At 40.0% G+C, this 26,641-nt stretch overlaps 1 protein-coding gene across 2 annotated transcripts in view; it reads right to left on the reverse strand.

Annotated features, from left to right (window-relative positions):
- LRCH1 (leucine rich repeats and calponin homology domain containing 1) overlaps positions 1-26,641 on the reverse strand; it is a 194,525-nt gene that overhangs the window by 68,601 nt on the left and 99,283 nt on the right. For both annotated transcript variants that reach the window (XM_082602166.1, XM_082602167.1), the window contains exon 3: positions 9,844-9,970. In XM_082602166.1, the coding sequence (XP_082458292.1) occupies positions 9,844-9,970 (127 nt within the window). The remainder of the gene's footprint in view (positions 1-9,843; positions 9,971-26,641) is intronic.

Raw genomic sequence — 26,641 nt, forward strand, 5'->3', positions numbered from 1 at the left:
ACAGGTTAAGGACATTAGGTGTTCAACGGCATCACCCGCAAGCTGGCTATTGCTGCATTGCTTCTGGCCCAGAAAAGTCACACAAAATTTTATGAAAGACATCCCTAATGTTAAAAAAAAAAAAAAAAAACCCGACAAGCGCATCTGCAGAGACATAAACGTCTAAGGAAGTAATTACATAATTAGGAGGTCCAGAGATTTGTTCAGTCACTCTTAGTCCCTCAATGAATCAGTAAATTACTCTGCCTTTCTGAATATACTTCCATATATGAGAAGTGAAAAGTAAAATGCCACCTTTTCCCAGTTACTATGGCATTTCATCAGCCACAAAAATCTACAACCAAACCCTTTCAATGAAAGTTTTATCTTTCTTTGCTTCCACCAAGTTACCAATAAGCAAGAGGTACCATTTTAAAATCTAAGAGTCCTTACACAAATGGTACACAGGTAAGCCCTAGAAATATATGAAATTAAATCATTTTTTTGGACTCAGGACCAGGCACAGTCATGTTGGTGATGGCTGAGAGGAGGGGAGGTCATGGGAGAAGAATTAGTGAGAATTATTTTCCACCTGTAAGGAGAATTTATGTTGACACCTAAAATGTTTTATAAGTCTGTGAGTGATAGCATGAGAAAGACCCTTTTGCAGATTACGGGAATCATGTATTTTTCAATGTGAAACTGATGATTTTCAGAAGTTTTAAGGACATAATTTACAAAGAAAAAACATTTCTCTTAAAAAAAGAGAGGTGGGAGAGGAAAGAGAATGGATATATTTAGGCAGCACAGTCTCACCATGAAATCTCCTGAGATGAAATTCATCTTTATTCTATTCTTTTCCTGTGTACTACACTCACCTTGCACGTTGTTGACTAACCTCGGCTAGCCATGAAATTAGAGTATGCTGTTTCCACAAATATACCGTAATTTTTCCAACATATATTTCTAAATGGCCTTATCAAAGAAAATAGACTCCCCTCAGCTATATTTAAACACTTATTTACCTGCAGGGAAAACGCTTTCCTAATTTATTTTTTTTAAAGAACTTCACATAATGATAAAACAAGTTTTTCCTTCTAACTTGCAAGACAGGACATCTGTAGACAATTAGAAACATAAAGTCCAATTGTCCATTCACATTTTGAAGGGTATATGGTGAAGGTCAAATTATTTTAATAGTACTCTGCACTGCTGTCAGTTACTTCCTGTCCTGCCAAAATAATGAGGGAAAAAGCAAGATAAAGACTTTTCACTCTTGTATGATCAATATTGCAGGAAACTGTGCAAACTCAATGCCCTCCCAGCTATTGAGCCTGCCAAGTTTTAAAGAGGTTATGAATTTCATCACAAAAATAAAACCCCACAGGTAATTATGTCTTAATTAGTTGGGAATGAGGAGGAGGACAGAGAGGAAAATAGTCTAGATGTTTTCAGACAACGTATTTCAGGTTAAAAAGTGTAAAAGCAACATTCCTAGAATAGCCTGGTTCTCTATAAAGTCTGTCCACATTTAGTCTAAAAGAAATAATGGCTTTTTTTGGGGGGGGAGTTCATTTTAAAAAGATATGATTTAGGAAAATAAATTTTAAAAATAAACAACATCAATGCCCCATATTTCTGAAATACTGAGAATTTATCAAGCTATGAGTTCCAGATCCAGTAACTTCTTAGAATAGTCAAATGAATCCCTTCCGAATTGTCTATTAGCCCTAAGCTATGTCTTGGAAAATAATTATTCCAAACTACAGTGAAATCAAATTACCATATATTCAGCATTATAAAGTTTTAAATATACAGGTAGGCCCAATTCTATTGTTTGATACAGAAATGAATCTAATCATTATGCATTATATAATCTAATTTTATTCTTTGATACAGAAATGAATCTAATCATTATGCATTATATAATCACATAAATACTCAAACTTAAGTTTTATGAAACAGCCAGTCTAATTTTGTCATTTAGATTAAAAAACAAAATAGAGAATTTTAGCTATGACTTAAAATACACTTATTTTCCACTGGTTTAATCAAGATGCTTTTAAGCAACCAAAAGAAAAACTTTAGAAGTTAAGATTCTCATTTCATCGCAACTCTTCTGGGCAATTTAAAAAGTCTCTAGAAGGGTTAAATGCATGTTGGAGATAAATAAATTTTTGCTGACTGACTGCTAATTGCTACCTTACCTTCAGAATGCAAAAATGACAAGGATTTAAAAAATCAGCATAGGTTCAAGGATTATTAAAGTAGGAAATGTTCACTTTCAGAATATATTTTTTAAAAGACTAGACATGCTTTCTTAAGTTGTGAATTCTAATGAAAGCCAACATAACTACTGCGTCAAGATGATCATGGTTAGAGAAGGTTTCCAGTAAGACCAGGCTAAGCGGCAGAACTGCACATGGTATTCTCATGAGCTATCTTCCCCTGACTCTCAGGTTTTCAGAAACTTAGCGTGGTTATACTACAGCTTAAGTCGTATTTTAAAATCTACCTCTTGGGCTTCCCTGGTGGGCACAGTGGTTAAGAATCTGCCTGCCAATGCAGGGGACACGGGTTCGAGCCCTGGTCCAAGAAGATCCCACATGCTGTGGAGCAACTAAGCCCGTGCGCCACAACTCCTGAGCCTGTGCTCTAGAGCCCACGAGCCACAACTACTGAGCCCGCGTGCCACAACTACTGAGCCCGTGCACCTAGAGTCCGTGCTCCACAACAAGAGAAGCCACCGCAATGAGAAGCCCGCGCACCACAACGAAGAGTAGCCCCCACTCGCCGCAGCTAGAGAAAGCCCACGTGTAGCAACCAAGATCCAATGCAGCCAAAAATAAAATAAATTTATTTTAAAAAATCTACCTCTTTATTTAATTGAAGAAAATGCAAACGTTCTAACAGGAAATATAAGCTATTAATACTGGCCTCCCATCATGTGACCATGTCCATTTTTGGAAATGTCTTTTGTATGACTCACTGTGTAACTTTAGGTAAATATCTTAACCTCTCTGTTCCTAGGTAAAAAGAAGAGGTGAGATTATAAATAATTCCAATTTCCTTCCAACATCAGGAAAATCCATCTACCATATCAAAAATAATGAAGAGATTTTGTTTGAAAGATAGATACTTAACTCACTTAGGAGTAATGTCAATTTTGATTTTTCAGCAATCAAAAACCTAAATGCCTGTAGTGAGAACTTTAAGACAAATCAGTATGTTCATTTAAACTCAAAACTTTTTCAAGCAACCTCTGATATGATAAATTATTACTTCTCAACACTTACTGAGAGTCTACTTCTAGTATAAAACTCCACCTCACACCCTTCCACTTACTCAGCAAACACATATCTCACCCCCACTGCTCTTCATAAGAAATGCAGAGATAGAAGCAACAGAAAGGACCCTGCACAGGCCATGAGTTTCCAATTCCCTCACAGAAAACAGAGAGGTTAGGAGGCATCTCCAGAGACTATGAATGGACCTACGATTACATCAGACATGAATTCATGTCTCCATTACACCTACCTCAGAGACTGGAATGCAACACATAAAAAAAAAAAACAAAGAAGAGATTTTCCTCAGAAGTTCCTCAATACATTCTGTGTCTATAATCAATCCCTGAATTCCAACTCTCCACACAACCAAACATTTCACAAAAAAGAGAAAAAAGAAGTAGCATGTCTAGTCAGGGCCAGGAAATGCACCTTCCAGTCAGTTACTACCTGAGTCAGGCCCAGTGAGTTTGGGGTTGTAAAAGCAGGTTTCTGAAACAGTGGTATTATGTCCTCTTATATGAAGTTAAGAGCCGGAAGACACAATTTGCACACACGGCATGAGTTGGGAGAGGGCAGACTTGAGAAAAACCAAACAAGAGATGGACCCCAGTGTGTCAGCATGTACAGAGAACTGGTGAGAAAACTTTTAAGACCTTGGGCAAATGCCCCATAAAAGGTTCTCAAATTTATTGTGTTCTTACTTAGCGTGCCTGTCTTCTTCAGAGCCATCTGTTAATTACAGCATGGCGTCCATACAGTATTTCTCACCAAATATTTAACACACCTTATCCTTCGGGTATGATTTGACAAGTGAAAAAAAAAAAAAAAAAAAAAAACATGTTTCCAGGATGCTGACACTGTCTTTATGAGTAAAATGAGGTTTAGTCAACCCAAGAGAAGTCTGCTGACCCTGGTGCCTGGCTTGAGGTTCTTCAGTGAGACAGACAGGGTCCATTTGTACCACACCCTACTTTTGTAACATTCTCCCTACTGTTCACGGCCTGCCCCAACTTGAATGGGAAAACCACTGCAAGTTGAAACAGGGCAACTGCACAGAAAGTAATCATGGCTCCTCTCCACGAGAGGCTTACGATCTAGATGAGGCCCCAGTGAGCACAGCTGCATTGTACTGTGGAAAGGCCTTGGGCTTTCAACAGGCAAACCTGGTTTTCACTCCAGCTCTACCACATTATAGCCCCACGCCCTTTGGGTAAATAATCCTGAAACCCACACTTGTCTGTGCAAGGTAGACAGGATATCCACCTTGCTGGGTTACTGTCAAGATCGAATGACAGAACACATGTCAAGTACTCAGCAGAGTGCCTGGCATACAGTAGGTGCTCAGTAAATGCCAGTGCTTTATCTCTTTCCTGGATAGAAAGAACATGCAGATACAAAGACTTACAAAGCAACACAGACACACAGCTACAGCTCTAAGGAGACATGCGGTACAGAAGTAATTCAAAGTAGCTGAGGAGGTCAGAAAGTTCTAGATCATTCTCATCAGAAATGACCCTTGAGGGACAGCTCCATAGTGCTTAGGTTCCCCTAAGTTCTCTGGCACCCGAAACAATGTGGAAATATATCCTCGCCTCTTCTGTGGACTCAAGAAAAGACACCTCAGAAGTGTTAACTTAATGAAAGTCTTCATGGAAGGAGGAAAAACTGCTTGTCCATATTCTTTGTGCAATCACAATCACTAAATGGCAATGCTTTATGTTTTAAGATTCTTAGATAATTGTGATATATTCAAGAAAGTAAGATACTGTTTTCCAAATCCAACTCCTCTCAAAAATTAGAGAGGGCACCCTTCTTGCAGATAGCCACAGTGCTTTGGTTTTTGTTTTTTAAGCGAATGATGACTCTGGAACATTCGCTCATACTTGGAAGAGAAGAGAGTTTACAATTCAGTTTAGGATACCCTTTGAGTCTAATGTGAAAATTTCTCAAATATTTCTACCAAAATAGTTCAACAGGGCTCAGAGCCTAATAATAAACTGAGAGATTTTATCAGCGCTATGTGACTAAAGGTACTCTGAATGCTTGGGGAGCAACCAAATGTTTTTAACAAGTTGGTTACTATGTAACTACAAAACAGGAGCCTCCCACGCAATTCTAGAATTACTTCAGGCTCTCCAGGGAATTTTTTTTCCAATTGATAGCTAAAATCATCTGACGTAGTTACCTGTAGTATCAATACTATTTTAAGCAAAAAGATATGAAAAATAAATAAGAATGGATGGAAACTAATCTTTTTTAGTCTGTGACCTTAAGCAAGGCCAGTCACCCCTTGCGGTTAAATAATGGCAATATTATTAAATATTCACCAACTTCACAAATAAATGCTTTTTGTGAAGGTCACACTTGCCCATAGAGCAGAAAGAACACAAGCTATAGAGCTGCCCTGTCTGGTAGGGTGGCCACCAGCCACATGTGGCTATTAAGCAGGAGAAATGTGGCTAGTCCAATCTGTGCTGTGTCAGTGGAAGACCTCAAAAACTTAGTAGGAAAGAAAGACTATTAAATATCTCATTAATTTTATATTGTAGAGATGTTGAAATAATATTTTAGCTATCTAGGGTAAACTAAAATATATTACTAAGATGAATTTCACTTGCTTCTGTTTTTTTTTAATGTGGCTACTAGTACATGTAAAATGACATTTGCAGAAGGACAAATATCATATGATATCGCTTATATGTGCAATCTAAAAAAATGGAACAAATAAATGTATTTATAAAACAGAAACAGAGTAACAGATGTAGGAAACAAACTTATGGTTATCAGGCGGGGAAAGAGGGGGAGGGATAAACTGGGAGATTGGGATTGACATACATACATTACTATATATAAAATAGATAAATAAGGACTTACTATATATAGCACAGGGACCTCTATTCAATACTCTGTAATGACCTATTTGGGAAAAGAATCTAAAAAAGAATGGATAAATGTATATAAATATATATATGTATGTATAAATGATTCTTCACTTTGCTGTACAGCAGAAAGTACACAACACTGTGAATCAACTATACTCCAAGAGGGAGGAGATTTGGGGATGTATGTACATGTATAGCTGATTCACTTTGTTCTACAGCAGAAACCAACACACCATTGTAAAGCAATTATACACCAATAAAGATGTTAAAAGAAATACATCAAAAAAAAATTTTTTTAAGGCAAAAATAAAATGACATTTGCTGTCTGCATCATGTGCTGGGTGAGGGACAGTGCTGGGTGAGGGTGTTTCTGTTTCAGCTACGCCAGGGTGACCGACCCTCTGGGCATCGCTCACCGTCTCTCTGCCTTGGGTTTCTTCTTTTGTAAGATGTTGAGAGATTGGACTAGATGTCTTTTTTTTCTTTTTAAAGATTGTTATTTTTTTGATGTGGACCATTTTTTTTCTGTCTTTACTGAATTTGTTACAATAATGCTTCTCTTTTATGTTTTGTTTTTTTGGCCCCAAGGCATGTGGGATCTTAACTCCCTGACCAGAGATCGAACCCGCACCCCCTGAATTGGAAGGCGAAGTCTTAACCACTGGACCGCCAGGGAAGTCCCGGACTAGACGTCTTTTAAAACCACTAGAATTCAAGAGTGCAAGAGTTATTGCTGGTGGAGAAAAGACACAGGACAGGCTGATGGCAGTGTTGGAACCAGGAGGCAAAGCAGCTTCCCTAGAGCTGAGCTCCGGATGGGGGCCTAAGAAAAGCCCAGGGCATCCCTTACAGCCACCCAGCAGCTCATGTGCCCCGAGCCTAGAGACAGGGCTCTTCTACCTCTGCCGCCTGCCACCAGCAGCTGACAGGAGAATTTGAGGAAAGCCCTGCCCCGTGTGGGGCTGGCTGCAGGGCTCAGCACGTGCACCACCTATTAGCAGATGAGCTGGTCTGTAGCAGCACAGCCCATGGCTGGCAAGCTGTCAGCTTAAGCCCGGGTGCAGTGGGACAGAAACACATTACGGCTGCCAAAGGCTGACTTCACCGATGTGCCATACATCCACTCCGCAGGAGCCCGACAAGTGGAAAAACACCAACGCTGTACTCATACAGTGTTTGCAAGACCTAATCCAAATTCTAGCAAACCCGGATTTGGGGGTTTATCACACTCCTGAAAGAAGCATTTTTTTAAAATGCAAATAACCATCAGTTTCATCTGAAGTGTTATTTGCTATATCTTTTGTTTTCCAGAATCAGTTAAAATGGAACCTTCTGAATTAACTTGGATTGAAAGCCCCTCACTGGCACGGCACTTGGGAGTCCTCGCAATCGGTCCAAAGCCACCTTCTTGGTCCACTGTCCATGATTTGACAGCAGCCTTCAGCAAACATTTTTTGGGGCATCTATCTTGTGCCAAGCACTGGGATAAAACAGCAAGTAACACGCAGTTCCGGTCCGGAAGCAGCTTTCAAGGTGTGGCGGGTGTTGGCCTGGAGAACGCCAAGTGAGAAGACAAATGTGGTTCCATGAAAATTCAGTGATACGTAGAGGGTGCTGGCCTTAGGAGCACCCAACCCTGGCTTGGAGGATCTGGGAAGGCTTTTGGAGGAAGTGAAATCTACCTTGACTAAGAACTGACCAAGAGAAGAAGAGAAGGAAGAAACAGTCCTTGTGGAAAGGGTGATGTGCTCAAAAGCCTAGAAGTGAAAATAAACAAGGCTGGAATTCAGAGGGTAAAGGGGCCAGGGGCAAGAGATGAACCTAGAGAGGTATGCAGGGCCCAGACTCAGCAGGGCCTTGAACACTCTGGGAAGGAGGTGACCATGGCCTAAATCTAAGCCGTGGCCTCGAGGACGCAGTGCCCAGCCTCACTCCACCTAGCCTCAATGGGATTGTACTGCTTCACACTCCCCAGGCATGCCGTGCACTCCCGGGCGGTCGGGCCTTTGCACAAGCTGTCCCTTCTCTCTCGAGTGCCTCCTCTGTCCCTTACATGGACTTACGTAAGGCGCCTCTCAAAGGTCTCTTCCTGTACAAACCCTTCCCAACCCCAAGACTGAATCAATCAATCAGTTCCTACGCCATGCACTTACTTCCTGTAATAGAGACTTTGTGGAGAGCAGGATGTCTGCCCAAATTAATATCTGACTTCTTTCGGAATCACCCCTCTCGGTGGCAGCCGAGCAGCCATGTCCGGGCAATGTGACCATGTGCCTTGGGCATCGCTGACCAAGTCAGGAGAGGACGCTGGAACCAGGTCTCGCCTCTCTCACTCAGAAACCAAGGCTGAGACCTGCTGGTAGGTTCTGCTATGTGCTTTATCTGGGGGGACATTTAAACTTGGGATCTGTGGGCTAGGCGACCTCTCCATTGTATGGAGAAGTACAGAAAGCTGAGCGAGAAAACCAGTGGCTTCCATGGTTCTTGACAAGTTTCCAGTACCTTGTTCTAGTCACTCACGATCCCTGACCCGATGTCATGGTGCTAGTGACGTGAAGACCCCTGTATCCTTACGACTCATCCCAGCTCTTGGTGTGAGCTAGTTGGAATGGGTTTCAGATACTGCCGTCCTGAAAAAGGTACCCTTTTCAGGGCTCTCTTGCCTTTATACAGGAATTACTCACTTCTGTCCTAAAATCAAAGTGGATACATATGTGACATGGGGGCTGTCACTTTCAGAGCCAATTCCAGATGAACACAGGACCATGGAGTCATAGCACTCTTTATCTGGGCCTCACAAGCCATCACCCCAGTGTTCCAGGTGGCCCTGAAAAAATTAACTGGAACTGGCACACAAGAGAAAAGTTATTGGCCATCAATGTTCTAGATTGGAGTCTACTTGAAGGAAGGTATTATGTCCTTTTCATGGTTGTAATCACAACATCCAGCTTTGTGCTGGACACAAGGGCAGTACGGAAGAACGCTTGTTGGAGGATAAATTATGACAATTATGGTTTAGACCAGTTGCTCATTCTTGCCTCTTCATTCACCCAAGATATCTCAGCTCAACAGAAGTACAGAAAGAACTCCTTCTTTCCCATTTTAGAAACAAGGTCAGTACTTCAATTAGTAGTGAAGGAGGTGACATCTCGGCCTCAGGTACACACTTACAAGCCATCTCTGCCTACCTATAACTTGTTCTTCTTTCTTCTCCCTGAGGAAATGGACACATTTTCAAGTTACATCAATTTGGAGCAACGGTTCCTAAAATCCTTAGAGAATCAGAGCATTCTCTTCTTTCCAAGTTAATTATATACATTCATAAAGTTTGGCCTACTAACTTACTTGCAGATTATTTTGCCAGTGTGTCCAAAATTTATCACACATTTATTTATGCAATCTGAAAAAAAAAGTGATCTAAATACCATAGGATAATCTGTAAACTTCAGGAACTGTAAATCCTGCAAACTTCAGGAAGTGTAAACTACAGGAAACCTGTAAATTTCAGGAACTCTGTCACAGCAAAGCCATGATTATTTATTCCTTTCCCCACTTAATGTCTCTATCATGTACAGACCTTCCCACGGACATGATCCCCCTCCTTGACTCACTGGAGCAAAAAGTCTTTCTGACTACCTTGATAGGCTACAATTAGTAAACAAACGAAAAGGGCATCTTAAAAATCAGTAACATACCAACTCCATTAACTGTTTGAGCTGACCTATCTCTTCAGGCAGCGATCCAAGTTTGTTGTTACTTGCAATTAAGACTTTGAGAGGCAGACCACACAGGCAGGCCGGCAGGGCGGACAGCTGATTCCGACTGCGAAGAAATACAAGAACTCTGGTAAACAGGCAGGCTACTTCATACTGTTTGTGAACATGTTTTTTTAACAAACAAGGAGAAAGGAGTGACCGAAGAAAACATTTTGCAAATATAAAAAGTCTGATAAACTTTTATAGAAACGCAAATCCCAAGTGTATAAGAAAATAAAAAATAGTTTTTAAAAAAGAGAGGCATAGGCAGTTTTAAGGGAAACAACTTTTTCCAGCACAAGGAACCCTATCAAGTCCCCTGCAGAAGCTAAGCTGTTGGCCAGCCTGAGAGCATATGGGCAATACAGGCTGTACCACCAATAGCAACGGGAAGCTGGTGCCAACTGTCCCCTTTCTTACAGTGTGAGCGGGAGATTTCAGCGAGGTCGAAAGCAACCAGCCCAGCGCAGGGAAGCATCATCGCATCCATCTTAGTAGTGACAAGGAAGATCATTTTGCTGTAAATCACAAAACCACCGGGCCCATTTCCAACATTTTTTTTTTTTTTTTTTTGCTGTACGCGGGCCTCTCACTGCTGTGGCCTCTCCCGTTGCGGAGCACAGGCTCCGGACACACAGGCTCCGCGGCCATGGCTCGCGGGCCCAGCCGCTGCGCGGCATGTGGGATCCTCCGGGATAGGGGCACGAACCCGTGTCCCCTGCATCGGCAGGCGGACTCTCAACCACTGCGCCACCAGGGAAGCCCCATTTCCAACATTTTGATTCAGCTTCCTTTTGTTAAAGCAAGAGCTCTGTGGTTAAATTCTGCTTGGGCTATCTGTGAAAGAGCTAATTAAAAAAGAAAAAGGAAAGTTGGCCTTCTGGCAAAAGCAAGCTGGAGCCAAGAGAGGTTCAGTTTCACAGAGGAGCCTGAAAAGGGTGAGTCCAGGCCAGGCCTCACCTCTGCTCTTCATCAAAAGGTCTCTACGTAATGGTCCGCACTGAGAAGTCTTTAAATTTCCCATCATCAATGCTAGTTGACTGAGAGACGGGAAAATATCGGATAAATGAAATCTATGAATCACCCATAAGGATAGGTCAGCCATTTATTTACCTTCCCCTCCACAAGGAGCCCTTTTCCTGCTATCAAGTAAGGAGACAGATGGTTTTCAGTTTCCCTTTCTTTCTCAGCCATTCTGCTGAGGGAGCCAACCACCAGGCAGTGAAATATCTACAAATCTGTCTTTGGAACTTCTGTGTGTATTCGCACACATGTGTGAGACTTCGGAAGCTGTGGTATAGTACCGTGTGTATATTTGTGGGTGTGTGTATGTCTTTGTGTGTGAGAGACGGGAACAGGCAGATAGACTGGAAACACACCAAAATGTTATCAGTAGCCATTTTGGGGGAGTAGGTACAGTGAGTGGATTTTATTTTCTTTATTATACTTTGCTGTATTTTCCAAAATTCCTACAAAGTGCTTTCATAATTCGGGAAGAAATATCATTATATAAGAAACTTCACTTGGATACTGGTTACATGGGTAACTTACTTGATAGCAGGAAAAGGACTCCTTGTGGAGGGGAAGGTAAATAAATGGCCGACATATCCTTATGGGTGATTCATAGATTTCATTTATCCGATATTTTTCTAGGTGTGAAAATTCATGAAGATGTACACTTACAATCTGTGCACTTTTCCACACGTATGTTATAGTTCAGTGGAACCTTTTACTCCCTCACCCTCCCATGTGAGGGGGTGGGTATCCGATTAGGAAAGGCTGTCTCTAACGGACGGGCTCAGAAAAAGCAGGTGCTGTGCTGTGAAAATGGCCTTTCCAACCTGGGTGCCCCCCTGTGACCACCATGACCAGGTGCCTGATGCCAAGTAACCATACTCTAGCAAGAAAACGTAGAGTCATGTCTTCTCTCCCCTGCCCAGATGTGAAAAGAAAACTCTTTGCAAAAAGGCACAGAAGGAAAAGAGCTTTCTCTCAGGGGGTCCACCAGAGGGGGAAGGAGAGTGAGAGCCCTGAGGGTGGAGGTTGTATCTCCTGGTGCTGGAAGGACCAGCTGGCTCTTAGCTTCCCCCTGGTTAGGATAACAGGCTAGAATAGGGGCAATGGGCTCGCCCTGACACTCTCTCCTGATGTCTGGGGGCAGTGGAAGGGGAAGCCAGGGCTACCAGGCCGTCTTTCTGTGCCCTCACACCCCTCGCGCTGCCCCCTCTCAGCTGCAAGAGCCCAGTGGGGCTCCTCGGTCTTGAGGAGGGGGCCTTCCCAGTGCCCTGCTGGGACAGCTTTCTTCAAGCTCCAGAACAGTTTCCTGAGACACTCCCTCTGGAAAGGAGAACTCGGTTTATTAAAAGGCGGCAAGTAAATAATTTGGAATTTGTGGTTTAAAATATTCCTTGATATACAATTTCACATAGTGAGACTGCTCAATTAAAACGTTAATACGGTAATTCTCTTACTCTGGAGCCATAGTTGAACTTCCTTTGGAAGAGAGGATAACGGCAACAAAGATAAGTATTTTTAGAAATTTCTACGCTCCTATTTTCCACAGAATCAACAATTACAGTTGGAGACCTTTCCTGTGTTTCTCTGCTTGCAGACTCGGATTTAAAGTATTCCCAGTCACACCACCTCAATGCAGGCATGTCATCAGATTCGCAGGTATTGCATTGGGAGGCGTCTATATACCATGTGAGCAATGCAGTGAAGCTTCTGCTCCTGCAGACACGGGAGCATTTGAAATGACCTGGGATTATTCCCACCGCAGTTCTTCCAGGATGGGTAGCCAATTTAAAATAAAATGTAGGCTTGGGAAAGCATTTGCGGTTTCTTTGATGGGGATGAATGCTTTTCATGATTAAAGCAGCTGATGGAATAGCCTGTTTATTTAGGCCCTACACATTCCCCTATCTATACTGTAGTGAATCACCTGTAGGCAAATCGAGATGCCAGGACTAGTCATAATACAGCATGCCACAGGCCTGGGGCACATTTCTTCTATTTCATCCGTCCCGTTCCCTCAGCCTGTACTTTGTATATTTTATCACAGGATGTTCCTGTATTACTGGTAATTTCCCCCATAGAAAAAGGAAATACACATGCACACAAAAACCCATTAGCTCTCCAGCAAATATTTATAAAGAAGAGGAGAAACTGCATGCCCTTTAATCCTCTCCCCACTAAAGACCACAACAGCAGCCTGAGCTTTTTGAAACTACTCATCTGGCAGCAATTTTTCTCAAGCAAGTAAGTGCCTCAGGCCACAATCCACCACTCTGGCCCCCACGTGTCTCCTGCAGCCCTCTGCACTATGAACAGGGCCTTGAAAGAAACAATGGTTAAAAATAAGACCGTACAGCATCTGATCAGGTAATGGCCAACATTTATTTTCAAATCCAGCCTGGGAGTCACATCTGAAAGCAATATATTTAAAAAGAAAAAGATTTTTTAAACTCACTCATTACAAAAGAGTAAATCAATGGGGGAAAAGGGCCACTTATTCAGAAGTAGAAATTACAGATTCGGTCATGGTGGCCTGAGCCTTCCTGCCACCACAGAGCAGGGCCTCCCCAGAGTTTCTTGTCACTCTCCCTGCTCAGGCTGGGTGGAGGATGGTGCGAGGAGGAATGAGGAGGGGCAGGAAGGCAGCGGGCTCTTACCAGTCTGTGATTACTGCTAACGCTTTGTCTTCCTTCCTTCTCGGCTGAATGACTTCCTACTAGACTCACTGGTCTGTTTCCTCATTTCAGGGTGAAACAAGGCAGCTCATCATAACCTGAACAGTTCTGATAGCCTAAGTTTGCAGGCTAAATTCCTCTTCAAGTATCACTACCCTCGCTTAACAAAAGTTCTAAATTAAGGAGTTCACAAACCAAGTCACTTCTGCATGGTTTCACTTTTATTTATTTATTTTTAAAATAAACTTATTTATTTTATTTATTTATTTTTGGCTGTGTTGGGTCTTGGTTGCTGCACGCGGCTTTTCTCTAGTTGCGGTGAGCGGGGGCTACTCTTCGTTGCGGTGCGCGGGCTTCTCATTGCGGTGGCTCCTCTTGTTGCGGAGCACAGGCTCTAGGTGTGTGGGCTTCAATACTTGTAGCTCACAGGCTCAGTAGTTGTGGCTCTCAGGCTCTAGTGCGCAGGCTCAGTAGTTGCGGCACACAGGCTTCGTTGCTCCGCGGCACGTGGGATCTTCCCGGACCAGGGCTAGAACCCATGTCCCCTGCGTTGGCAGGCTGATTCTTAACCACTGCGCCACCAGGGAAGCCCTGGTTTCACTTTTAGAGAGTGTTATTTTAATGTATTTTGACTATGGCCTTCCTTATTAATATCCATGCTTTCAGACTTAATTTTGGTATTTAACACTATTTATTACTGGTTTATCAGAAAGTTATTTTCCTTAATGTATGTGATGATAAAAACATGCTATAGTCTTACATGTGATTTTATTATCAGACATCATATGTGTTTTTTATTCTACTGAAATAGATCCTTTTTGTAAGTGAATGGGTTCACTTAATAATGAAACACGGAACTCACTTAAAATAATTTATAGAAAGATTTCTATAACAGATTCACCTACTCAGTTGGTACAGAGATCACCAACTGTGGAATTAGAAAACCTGGGTTCAAATCTCATCTCTGCCATAATCGTCCATAGAACTTTAGGTAAGTCACCTACCTCTCTGACTTTGTCATCCATAAAACATAGATAATAATACCTACCTAACATGATACATGAGATTATGGATGTAAAAGTGCTTAGCCCAACACTAAATCCATATATTAAGGTTAAACCATTCCCAACACCACTGACGTAGCAAAGCAATGGGAGGTGACCAAAAAGAGCTTAATTAGGTTTTAGTTATTGATTTTATTTCCTAACTGCTAACATTTCAACCACTCTTAAACTAAGGTTGCATGTTCAATTTGTCAAAAACATATGCCAATTAAAGATGACCATTCGGAGGCATGTTGGGGAAAACCAGGCTGGTTTCAGGCCAAAACAAACCAAGTAACTCTTTCCAATCTGGAGAACCAGGACTAGAACAACAACAAAAAAATCACACGAATGACCTTTTCTCTCCCATCTTCTCTAATTCCAAGATCCTACCATTACTCTGGGAAAACATGAATACCCAGGGATCATCTCTATTTACTAGTTTCCAAAAACTAACAGAAATAATAATGTGAAATCACTAACCTATTAAGAAAATGTCACAGTGTGCCTCTAAAGGGCACAGAGAAAGCAGGGCAGGCTTCATGGTATCGGCACCTCAGGCTCACCCTGTAGAGGTCTCAGGCAAGGAAGGGAATAAACAAGCACACAGGAGTTACTGTATATTGCTTGTTTGAATCACACTGTCTGTGCTTTCGGTACATGAACTACAGTGAAGAGCAGTTATTTTACTTGAGCCAAATAAGTTTCCTCTTGCACAGGGTACCTCACCTAATTTTGTTGTATGTTCTTTTTTGCATAAGCTGTTCGCCTTTAATTAAATGCAGGGTGATTTTTTTCTGGTGTGTGTTGGCCACTTGACTGTTACTTGTCTTCATGCCCACACAACAGTGAACAATATCCATAGAGAACTATTTCCTTTTTCCTGCTTGCTTCATTCTGAAAACCCACCATGGCAAAATTTCTCACCCTCATTTCCTCAAGTGACTAAATGCTTCCCCTGCATGGCCAGCCCTCCCTCTTCATTCCCACCATCCTCATATGCCTGAGACAAGGACCAGCAACGACCAGAGCCTGGCTTTAAGTTGCCTGGAGATATCTTGGTCAACTTTAATTCTGTAAATATACATTCTATAAATATAGCTTTAATAATGTGTTACATGACATTTTTTAGATAGACATTCTATTGAAATTATGTATACGCATAAAATCTGGGAGTCCCCGTCTACATCTAACTTTGCAAGCAGTTCTGCTACCTACAACTCGAGGATGACAATCATCTGAAAACTTAAATGTTGCAAAACTAGAAACACAGAGTCATCATTTCAAGTGAATCTTAAACCAGTTTTGAACACCATACCAATCCATTTCACACACTACACAATAGGGCCATTCTTTGAGAAAGTAAAAGGCAACTTTAGAAAACTAAAAGAAAAGGAAGAAGCGAGCGTCTAAAGCAGCTCAGAATTCAGGCAAATTGCTGCACCAGCCATTTTGCTGTGCATACCTGCACCATATTTGGCTTCTGCAACTGAACTGGTTTCCCACAATAACAGTCTATCAGTCTCCTCTTGAGTATAAATAAACCTTTGCTTAACATATTCTGGTTCTTTACACCCCTAACAGTCAGCAACCAGCACTACCAATGTCTGTAATTAGATTTCAAAGTGCAGTTATTGATAACTTGTCCCTTTCTCAGCTATTTCCTCTCCTTTTTGCTAAGAGCTCTTCAATTCTATAAGGACAAGTCTCTAAAAACTATTCCTTAAAGTTTCCTCTATAATATTTATCATTTCCTTCCTTCATTGTAAAATGGACCTAAGTGTTCAAAATCAAGGAAGCTTTAGATTTCAAAGAGAACTCAACACCTGATACTAGCAAGAATAATAATTGGCCAAACACCTCCAGAGGCAACAATGTAGATTTGAGGTTTTCAGTATTGAGACTGTAGAGGCCTGAGCCTTATGCAAAACATTGTTGCTGCCAAGTGGGAAAAGTACCACTAAATGGCTGGAAAAGGTGTACTGGCACTGAAGAGAATCCTCCCACTTTTAGGAGCCATGTCCCAGGCAGAACGGACACCACCTTTCCGTTCCCAGGAAGGTACGCCTACCTTACCTTCTCCTCCATGCCACTCCACACCAAAGCCGGGGAAATAGATATTTTTTACTTTAACATTTTTCCCTGCCAAAAAAAGAAAGGGCTATTGATGCTGACTGAAATGAGAACAGGCTGCTCAGATCAACTTTTACCCAGAGGGACTGAGTTAACAAAAATCATTCATAATAAAATTTAAGGTGCCTGAGCATGTTTGTTTATCACTTGAAGACGTGTGCCTCTCCATCCATTTCTAGGAATTTCTGAATGTGTAATGCAGGTAGACATGCATGAATATATTACTGTATATACATCCTCTTCTTCCCATGTATCCTTCCAAGTAAGTGAGTGTTCAGAAAGCTTCTCTCATGTAACTTGACAGCCAATAATAACTCAGTTCCACTTAACTGCTCTAAAACTTAAACAAATCAGCAGCATATCCTCTTTACTAAAAATGCTATAAAATCCATTTACTTTACTCAAATACTAGACCTCCTGCCACTATTTTTCTTAACCCATTTTGGAATCCATAAGATATAGTATGCCACAAACTTCATTCAACAATTCAACAAACATTTCTTGGGTGGTTATTATGTATAAGGCACTGCGCTAGGCACTTAGACCACTATTATTTTATTTATATTCACAATAATCCTGTAACATTAAACCCCCTACTTTTCAGACACAAAAACTGATGTTATTCAGTGAATTTAAATCACTTGCTCCAAGTTGCCTAGCTAATGCTAAGATATGAAGCCATGTGGGTTGGGCTTTAGATCAAAGTCTGTGGTCTTCCCTCAATACAATACAGCTTCTTCTCACTTTACTTTGGAATAAAAAGGACAGGTAAACCAGGAAAACGGTAGGAGGAGAGCTCCAAATTCCAAACAGAGGCAACTGAGATACTAGACTGACAATTCAATGACTGATTTATATAAAAAGGGATGGAGGAAAGGGTCGAAGATCATCTCTGAGATTCCAAGCTGGAGGATAGGGTGCTGGAGAAAAGCAGTAGGAGCATGGCTAGGAACAAGGTTCCCAATATGCTAATTTGGGAAAGAAAAAATGGGCTTAGTTTAGCCCATGTTGAACTTTGAGGTGTTCCATCTAAGAGGAATTGAATTTTAGTCAATTGGGAAAGTAAAGACTAGTGTTAAAATGAGTCAAAGTGACAGAGAATGTATTGGATACATACACATAAGGCATGAGGTCTGAGAGAGGTTTAAGGACCAAAGATGGGGCTTTGGGGAATACTAGCATTAAGGTGCAGGAAGAGAAAGAACGTCCAGACACAGGAATAGAGAAGAGACAGAAAGAAGTAGAAAAGTGAGCAGGAAAGCATGGGACCAAATCAAGGGAGGAAGATGCTACGGTATCAAATGCTGCAAGGAAGCCAATTATTTCCTACACTTACTGAGCGCCACTCTGCCCAAGAACCTGTTCTAAGTGCCGAGAAAATGTGAAATGTACATGAATCCTAAAGCTTAACTCCTATCAAGATAGATAACATCCCTCTGAGCTGGTATCCCCTACCTCCTACTTGAACGTGGATCTTATATTTTAAAAGTGCTGGAGCAGCAAATATTTCCTACTGGGTTTCTCAAGTTTAAGATAAAAAATGAGTGACTCAAGGAATAAAGAAAATGAGACTTCCTTTACGGGTCTTATCCTGTAAGGTGGAATGAAGGATTCCAGGCTCGTCCTAAACAACTCTTTAAACAAGTGCCTGCAGATTTGGACACCACTGTCAGATGCTCAAAGGTTGCCTCTGCCCAAGTCCCCAGGTGTCCTCTCCTGGTACTGAGGTCACAGTGGTCTCTTGCAGGGACGAATGCACCAGAGGGGCCACCACTAATATCAGTTTACTTAAATTCCCTGAAGATCATCCATTTAAATGGCCAAAGAAAAGGGAAAGCAATGCACTGCCTTCAAAGCGCTCTCACTATATCCTCAGACCTCCCTGCCCACCTACATGCAAACAGCCCTTCACAGTCTTTAGAACACAGGATCTGAAAGGAAGAGTTTCACAGTCCCCACTGAACACCTCTTTATTTTTTTCTTCTACCTATAGTCCTGTTCAAATAGTTCACAGAGCTATACAGTTCTTGCACGTGGTGATATAAATTAAATTATTTGGTGTATCAGGAAAAACTGTGACTTTGAAATGGACAAAAACCATTACTGGGGGTCTTGTCTAGCACACCCTTCCAGATTATCTCTGCTATTCATTGTCCTTGAGTTACTGTACAACTCTGTGTTTGTAGAAATGGATTGTAATGCAAATCATTTTTGTCCACAGAAATACAGATGAATCATGATGAGTGTAGAGGAATTATAACTGACTACTGCCCTCTGGATACTGACCAGCTTTGCAACTATTTGTAAATTTACTTCAGCAAGCCCACTAATGTGTGTGTGTGTGTTGAATTCTCCTTTAAACAGGATATAACATTCTACTGGCTCCTTCATTAATTAATAGGTTAAATATAATCTTCGACAGATGTACATTTTATATTTGTATGAGAGACATGATTTTACCTTTTTTAAAAGAATTACCCTTTAACAGGTGATTAGTTTTAGCCATAGCGACTCTGGTGTTTCAACAATGAAATTTCAGGGCAGACAATTTAAAGACCCAGCTGCTTTAGACTTTTGGTCAAGGTCATTCTTTTCCTCATTATATAATACAGAGCTCTCAGAAACTGAAAAAATCCCCTCACGCCCTCCAGAAAAAGTTCAATCTTATTAAGGAGCTGGGGAGAAGAAAAAACCTTAAAGTTGAGTACTAAGTGAGTGATTGATATATTCTTTGCACTTTTCAGTACTTATTTTTTCTCAAAATTAATTGCATATTTTAATTGATCATTAATAATAAACAAAATTCAGATTTATACATATTTAAAAGGTGCTAAATCAGCCTGGATGGCAGCTGTGTGGACACACTCTATGCTGTAGTACTTCCTGGGCCTTTCTCTTTTCTACTCTCATTTCGTCGTGTCTTTCAACACATCCAGTCCATACAGATATCTTGGCCTCTGAACGGGGCATCACGAAGGCACATACTTTTTAACCTCATCCTTTTTTAGACATGAGGTCAGTTCCTAAATCTTTAGGTGATAAACATTCTTCTAAATCAGTGTTTACAAAATGGTGTTCTGAAAAGCACACTCTAGGAGATGCTAATAGGTAGACCTCACAAAAAAAGGGAGGAGAGCTCTGATAGAACAATACGTGGACTTTTTTTTTTTAAAGCAAGCATACCTATTAACATCCAACATAACACTTTTCCATAGACTACACTTTTAGGAAATGGTGTTCTACTTACACCCTATTGTATCTACTGGCATCAGTGTGGTTAGAAATATGTAACTTCTTTTCTCCTAGGGAATTTGGCAGGCAGGTTTTCTCCAGTTCTGTTGCTCTCTATTCATGAACAGAAGGACTAATCATTCGGTAGAATGGATCAATTTTCTCATATTATTTTCCCATCGCTTTCTGTGATGGTTTGCCAGTTGCCAAATGGGAGTTTCAGAAACACATTGCCTGATTTCATGAGGATAAGGTAGATAAGCTGGGATTAATAGATAATACAGTTCCCACACGATCCAACTCTCAAAATGACCCAAATCTTCTGGTTATTTGGATCTCACCATTCAGAGAGATCATCTCATTCCATCTGTTCTGACAGTCCATCTGGTGCAGAGAGTATAAAGGTATTGCAAGAGATGACAGGAAATGAAAAAAAAGCCTTACAGAATAACCTGCTCACCTCACAACCACTCCTTTTGTACCCTAAGCACCCAATCCCTTGACTCTTTCTAGATAAAGCACTACAGACTATGCATTTATTCTTGACTTTCTCGTCCATGAAAAAAAAAAGTTGTTTGGAACTATTACACATGCTGAAACTCCTGGCTACATTATTTTATCAAGATTTTCCCTCCCTGAGTTCTCAGAGCACGAGCATTCTTTTCAGAAGTAGGATAATATTTTTAACATAATATTCTGCAATTTTCTAACCACTACAGTGTACGTTTTATTACTTTTGAAAATGAAGTGATGCATTTAGATCTGGATTGGGAAACTCAGAAAACCAATATTGCATCTCTTTTCTCAAAAGCAACTCCTATAAAAAACTTTATTTGTCCAGTTACTGTAATTGTTACTAACAAGCAACAAAGAACACTAAGAGAACAAAGGGAAGCCCTGGGTTGGCCATTATACCTCCAGACTGCAGTCAAATCCTACTTCCTTAAAGCCCTAATTCCAGGGAAGAAGGTATGGAGGATGCTGACAAGATAGAAAAAGCAGAGTTCAACAAAGGATTGAAGGTTAAGAAGTCAAATTCTCACAAACTTCAATTTAATGTCGAAGGCAACAAGACTGGTTCTTATCAAGTTTTATAATAAAATAAACAACTCAAAGGAATTCAGGATTAAGTTGTTTTTAGACAACCAACAAAGTATACTACTATAAGAGTAAGAGAGTGCATAAGATTTCACTAATGAGTCAAAATGTATAGCTCCTGTGCTACACATCTCAATCACTAAGAGTCTTTTCCATTAAGGAATCCCATGGTGCTACAATTTTTCCTGCTTTCAAAGTATTACTGTACTTTCACTCTCAATATGTTAAAGGCATATTCATGCTTGAAAAATATCCCAAATATAAAGAAATAAGAACGAATATAGAGACTAAAAAATGTGAAGGAATGAGAGGTCTAACATATAATGAATAGGGAGTATACAAAGGAGACAGAAATGATAGAGAAATAGAGGAAGGCACAATATTAAAAAAATAAATTTTTCTAGAATTGATGAAAGACGTGAATCTTCAGACTCAGGATGCAAAATAAAGTGTATAGTCAGGTAAATCAAAACAACATATGCATATACATATCATAGCATAAAGTACAGAAACACCAAAGACAAAGATATGGGAAGAAATCAAATGGAAAAATATAGAAGATTTTCTACAAACTTAAAATTTGTAGACAAGCAAGGATTTTTCTATAGCAAAACAGAGGCCAGAAGTCATAATGTCTTTGATATACAATAGAAAAAAACTGTCAACTTAAAACTTTATACTAATACAAATGAAAATTCTGTACAAATAATTTAATCTTCTAAGAATGAGGAAAGACACTTCAGAAAGAAGACTATTTACGAACCCTCACTGAATGAACTACTTAAGGATGCATATTATAAAGGAAGGAGAGTAAACCCTAAAATAAGTGAGATGCAAAAGCAACAGTAAGTTATACTTAGTGGATTTACTAGAACCCAGTACACAACACTTAGCATACATTCTTTTCAAGCTCATGTGTAATATTTATAAATTTAACTATGCATAGACTATAAAGCAAATATCAACCAATCTAAAGAATCAATATCAAACAAAATATTCTCCAAACACAATGCAATTAAACTAAAAATCAATTTTAAAAGATAACTATAAAAATATATTCTATCTCCAAAATATACAAACAGCTCATGCAACTCAATATCAAAAAAACAAACAACCCAGTCAAAAAATGGGTGGAAGACCTAAACAGACATTTGTCCAAAGAAGACATACAGATGGTCAACAAACACATGAAAGATGCTCAACAAACACATAAAAGATGCTCAACATCACTAATTATCAGAGAAAGGCAAATCAAAACTACAATGAGGTATCTCCTCACACTGGTTAAGAATGGACATCATCAGAAAATCTACAAACCAACAAATGCTGGAGAGGGTGTGGAGAAAAGGGAACCCTCTTGCACTGTTGGTGGGAATATAAATTGATACAGCCACTGTGGAGAACAGTATGGAGGTTCCTTAAAAAACTAAAAGTAGAACTACCATGTGACCCAGCAATCCCACTCCTGGGCATATACCCAGAGAAAACCATAATTCAAAAAGACACATGCACCCCAATGTTCACTGCAGCACTATTTACAATAGCCAGGACATGGAAAAAATCTAAATGCCCATCAACAGAGGAAAGGATAAAGAAGATGTGGTACATATATATAAAGGAATATTACTCAGCCATAAAAAGTAATGAAATTGGGTCATTTTCATTTGTAGAGACAGGGATGGAACTAGAGACTGTCATACAGAGTGAAGTGAGTCAGAAAGAGAAAAACAAATATCATATATTAACGCATATATGTGGAATCTGAAAAAATTGGTACAGATGATCTTATTTACAGAAATAGAGACACAGGCGTAGAGAACAAACGTATGGATACCAAGGAGGAAAGGGGTGGGGGTGGGATGAACTGGGAGATTGGAAATGACATATTTACACTATTGATACTATGTATAAAATAGATAACTAATGAAAACCTACTGTATAGCACAGGGAACTCTACTCAGTGCTCTGTGGTGACCTAAATGGGAAGGAAATCCAAAAAAGATGGGATATATGTATTCGTATAGCTGATTCACTTTGCTGTACAGTAGAAACTAACACAACATTGTAAAGCAACTGTACTCCAATAAAAATTTTGAAATGTATATATATTCCATAGGAAATTCATGGGTCAAAAATGAAATACTGGAAATCAGAAAAGATTTAGGAGTGATTTTTTAAAATACCGTACATCAAAACTTTTAGGCATCAGCTAAAGCAGTAAGTACAGGGAAATCCATGGCCTTAAATACTCTTATGAGAAAAGAAAAATAACTAGAAATTCCATAAATTAGAAAAAGAATAAAGCTATAAGAAAATAGACCAAAGGAAATATGATAGGTAATATCAGAAATTAATGAAAAGGAAAATATCAACAGTTAGTCATTAAACTTAAAAGCTCATTTTTTTAAAAAAAGCCACAATAAAAACAGACAAACGTCTGAAAAAATGAATAAAGGAAAAAACAAAGGCACAAATGTATAGGTGTTAGAAATTTAAAAAGGGAATCGAGTATGAATATAGTAGTATGAATATTTTTAATTTCCTTATTTAAATATTTAGGTTGGCCTCCTGGAAAATTCTGTAACAACTATGTTTATGATTCTGAAACGATTCAAAGGAGCATGGAATGCATCAGAGCACAGCGTTAAGCAAGATGAGAACGGTGAAAGTGCTGAACAAATAATAAATGTCATAGAAATAAGTTCCACTAATTCCCATTATTCTTATTTATGAAATAGTGTATCCTAGGGATAAGTCACTTTCCTATTTTCCTACCTAAAGTAAAGGGCTGTTGGGACTTCACTGGTGGTCCAGTGGGTAAGGCTCCACATTCCCAACGCAGGGAGCCAGGGTTCAATCCGTGGTCAGGGAACTAGATCCCACATGCATTCTGCATGACGCAACTAAAGATTCCGCATGCCACAGTGAAGATCCCGCGTGCCGCAACTAAGGCTCAGCACAGACAAAATAAATAAATATTTTAAAAATAAATAAATAAATAAAGGGCTGTTGAAGGGCTCACATATGATGGTGTAACAACGAAATCCTACTTAGCTATTAAGAAGTGATGATGATGATGATCGTGATGAAGACCATGGTGAAAGTTATTTCAAACTTCCACACCTCCTTTCACATGTTTATGCTCTGTTTTTCTTCCTTTCCCTCTTCTCATCTACATCACTTGTTATAAGACTTGGTAAACTGTAATGCTCTTGGAGTAAATATAAGTTGATGATTGATGAAGTGGCAATGTTTCAAAGGACTTTGGTCTGTCTAGTGAGAAAAATAAACGTAATTTGCAGCTTGCTCATTTGGAGCTTGCAGAAAAAATTTTGAGAATTTCCATAAACAAAAAATCTATACAATGAATTAGGAGTGAGTGTTCACCCTATTTTCAGAAAGCAAATCTGCAGCACAAAGATCTTAAAAACTTTATTAAGATCAGAAGCAGAACTGAAAACAAAACCAGCACATTCTGACAGCAGTCTGGCTATCAAAACTATAATGCCCCTTTTGTGTCTCTCTGTTCTTTTTTTCAATACAAACACTGATCTAAAGCAACGTCTGGAATCAGGTGATGTGTAGAATGGAAAAATCCCTTTTGGAAGCCTTGCCAAGCATGGGTTATACTAAAAGGAATGGAATCTGATAAGAAATACCTATTACGAACTCATTCGCATTTAATGAAGCCCTTCAACTACCAATGCCAATAACTTTACAGGCACAGTAATTTATAAGTATACTAAAATTTTTAGGGACTGTTTACTCAAGCTTCCACCTTAAAAACAAATGCCCAGTGAGCACATTAGAAAAGGCAAGGCTTAAACCACAGGTTGCTGCTCCTGCAATGGGTGACTCTGGTGACCACTTCTAACTCCAGCATTCTATGAAAAATACCTTCAAATTTTAAGATGATACTTCCAAATTCCAACATGGTTCCTTGTGTTTTGGTGCCTTCCTGCTGACTGTCAATTCACAAAGCACAGCCTAGTCACCAGAAGCCAGTTCCAAAATATATACACTAAAATATTCTCCCTTCCCCTTTGAATGAGATAAGATCTTCACAAAAGAAAGAGGGATACAAGTTTGAACTGAGCAAAATTCCTCCCCTTTTCCAGTTTAAGAAGACATCGTCCATTTTCCCTGTTTCTAGAAAGAAAAAAATACTATCCTACAACTGAGACTTTCTTCAGAAAGGTCAGTCACAAGGAGAAGGTATATTTCCTAGGGATAAAAATCAAAATTCTTAGGAACAATGAAAACTAATTTTTTGTTCAGAACAAAAAATATAAAATCTGTGCTTTCTAAGGCAATCCTAGCATGTAGGATGCTTCTCCCAAGCCCTGCAAATACAGAGCTATAGTCTGAGGTTTAAAGATTAATTCTCCAAATGAACCCCCAAAGGAATGTGGGGATACAGGTTATACAACCATCAGGAAGTTGGCTCTTTCTGCATTTTGTTTAGCAGCCAAAAGGATGCCAGGCTTCAGAAAAAGCAGCCAAAAAGGATTCCTTGTATGGCGTGATAACATTTTGCTCAAGAGACGGCCCCCTTCTCTACAGACAAGGCCTCACCATCCACTCCTAGGAGGCTGGGAGAGAAAGGGGCTTCTAATGAATAAACCAGCTTCTGGCTCTGTGCGTGTCACCCCAGGAAAGTAAAACCACTCACCGAGAGTTCTGGAAGCACTACGGTCAAATGCTGTAAAGAACTTGCATTTCCTGGCTGCTTCTATTCCAGAACCTCTCTGAGATGAAACTTTTAAGCTAAGTTCCCTATTCTTAGTTGCATTCACAACACCATTACACCCGCCAAAAGCCTCTCTGCTGTGGATTCTTCTATTTTTCTAAGGTACGTTTTCTTCATGAGTCTCATCAACAACAATCCCTCCGACAATTTAAAACAGATTTTACATTTTGTGAGGCTTTCCTGTGTAACCCAGGTTCAAAGCGTTTGTTCCCATATAGGAACAAGTCTTGCTTCATCACTTTTATTGTTCTTGGCCACATTTCTTGGTTAAGACACTTTCTAACAGGAAGAGACACAGTAGCGCATACATTAAATCAACATAACCTTTTGTTGTGAACACCAAGAAGCAAAGATTAAAAGCCCAGTTCCTCAGACGCAGCCTACATAAACAGTGGTAAATTAATGTTTTCCACAAACAGGACATTTCTATCACGAGAGGAAAAACTAGAAAACACGTCAGTGTTTTTCACTGTGTTTCACAGTGAAGGTTTTCTTTCCATGTGCTAAATAAACCCGTGTCTAGTCTAAGATGGGAACTGGGTTGCTGGCACCAAGCAGCCAGCTGACATTTAAAGATAATGTTGCTGAGAGATCCCGTCAGCCAAGGAGCTGGTGAGGCAGTGACTCACCATCACTACCACCATCACCTCCATTGTCATCATTATCGCCAACACCATCAAACATTTATGACTGTTTACTTGGCTGGAACATGCAATGTATCCTGGAGGGTGTAATCAATTTTGACTGGTTCCCATGCATTCAAAGTCACTTCATAGGATATCTCTCTTATTTTG

This window comes from Mesoplodon mirus, assembly GCF_964341445.2.
Source record: "Mesoplodon mirus genome assembly, chromosome: 17".
NCBI classification, from domain to species: Eukaryota; Metazoa; Chordata; class Mammalia; order Artiodactyla; family Ziphiidae; genus Mesoplodon; species Mesoplodon mirus.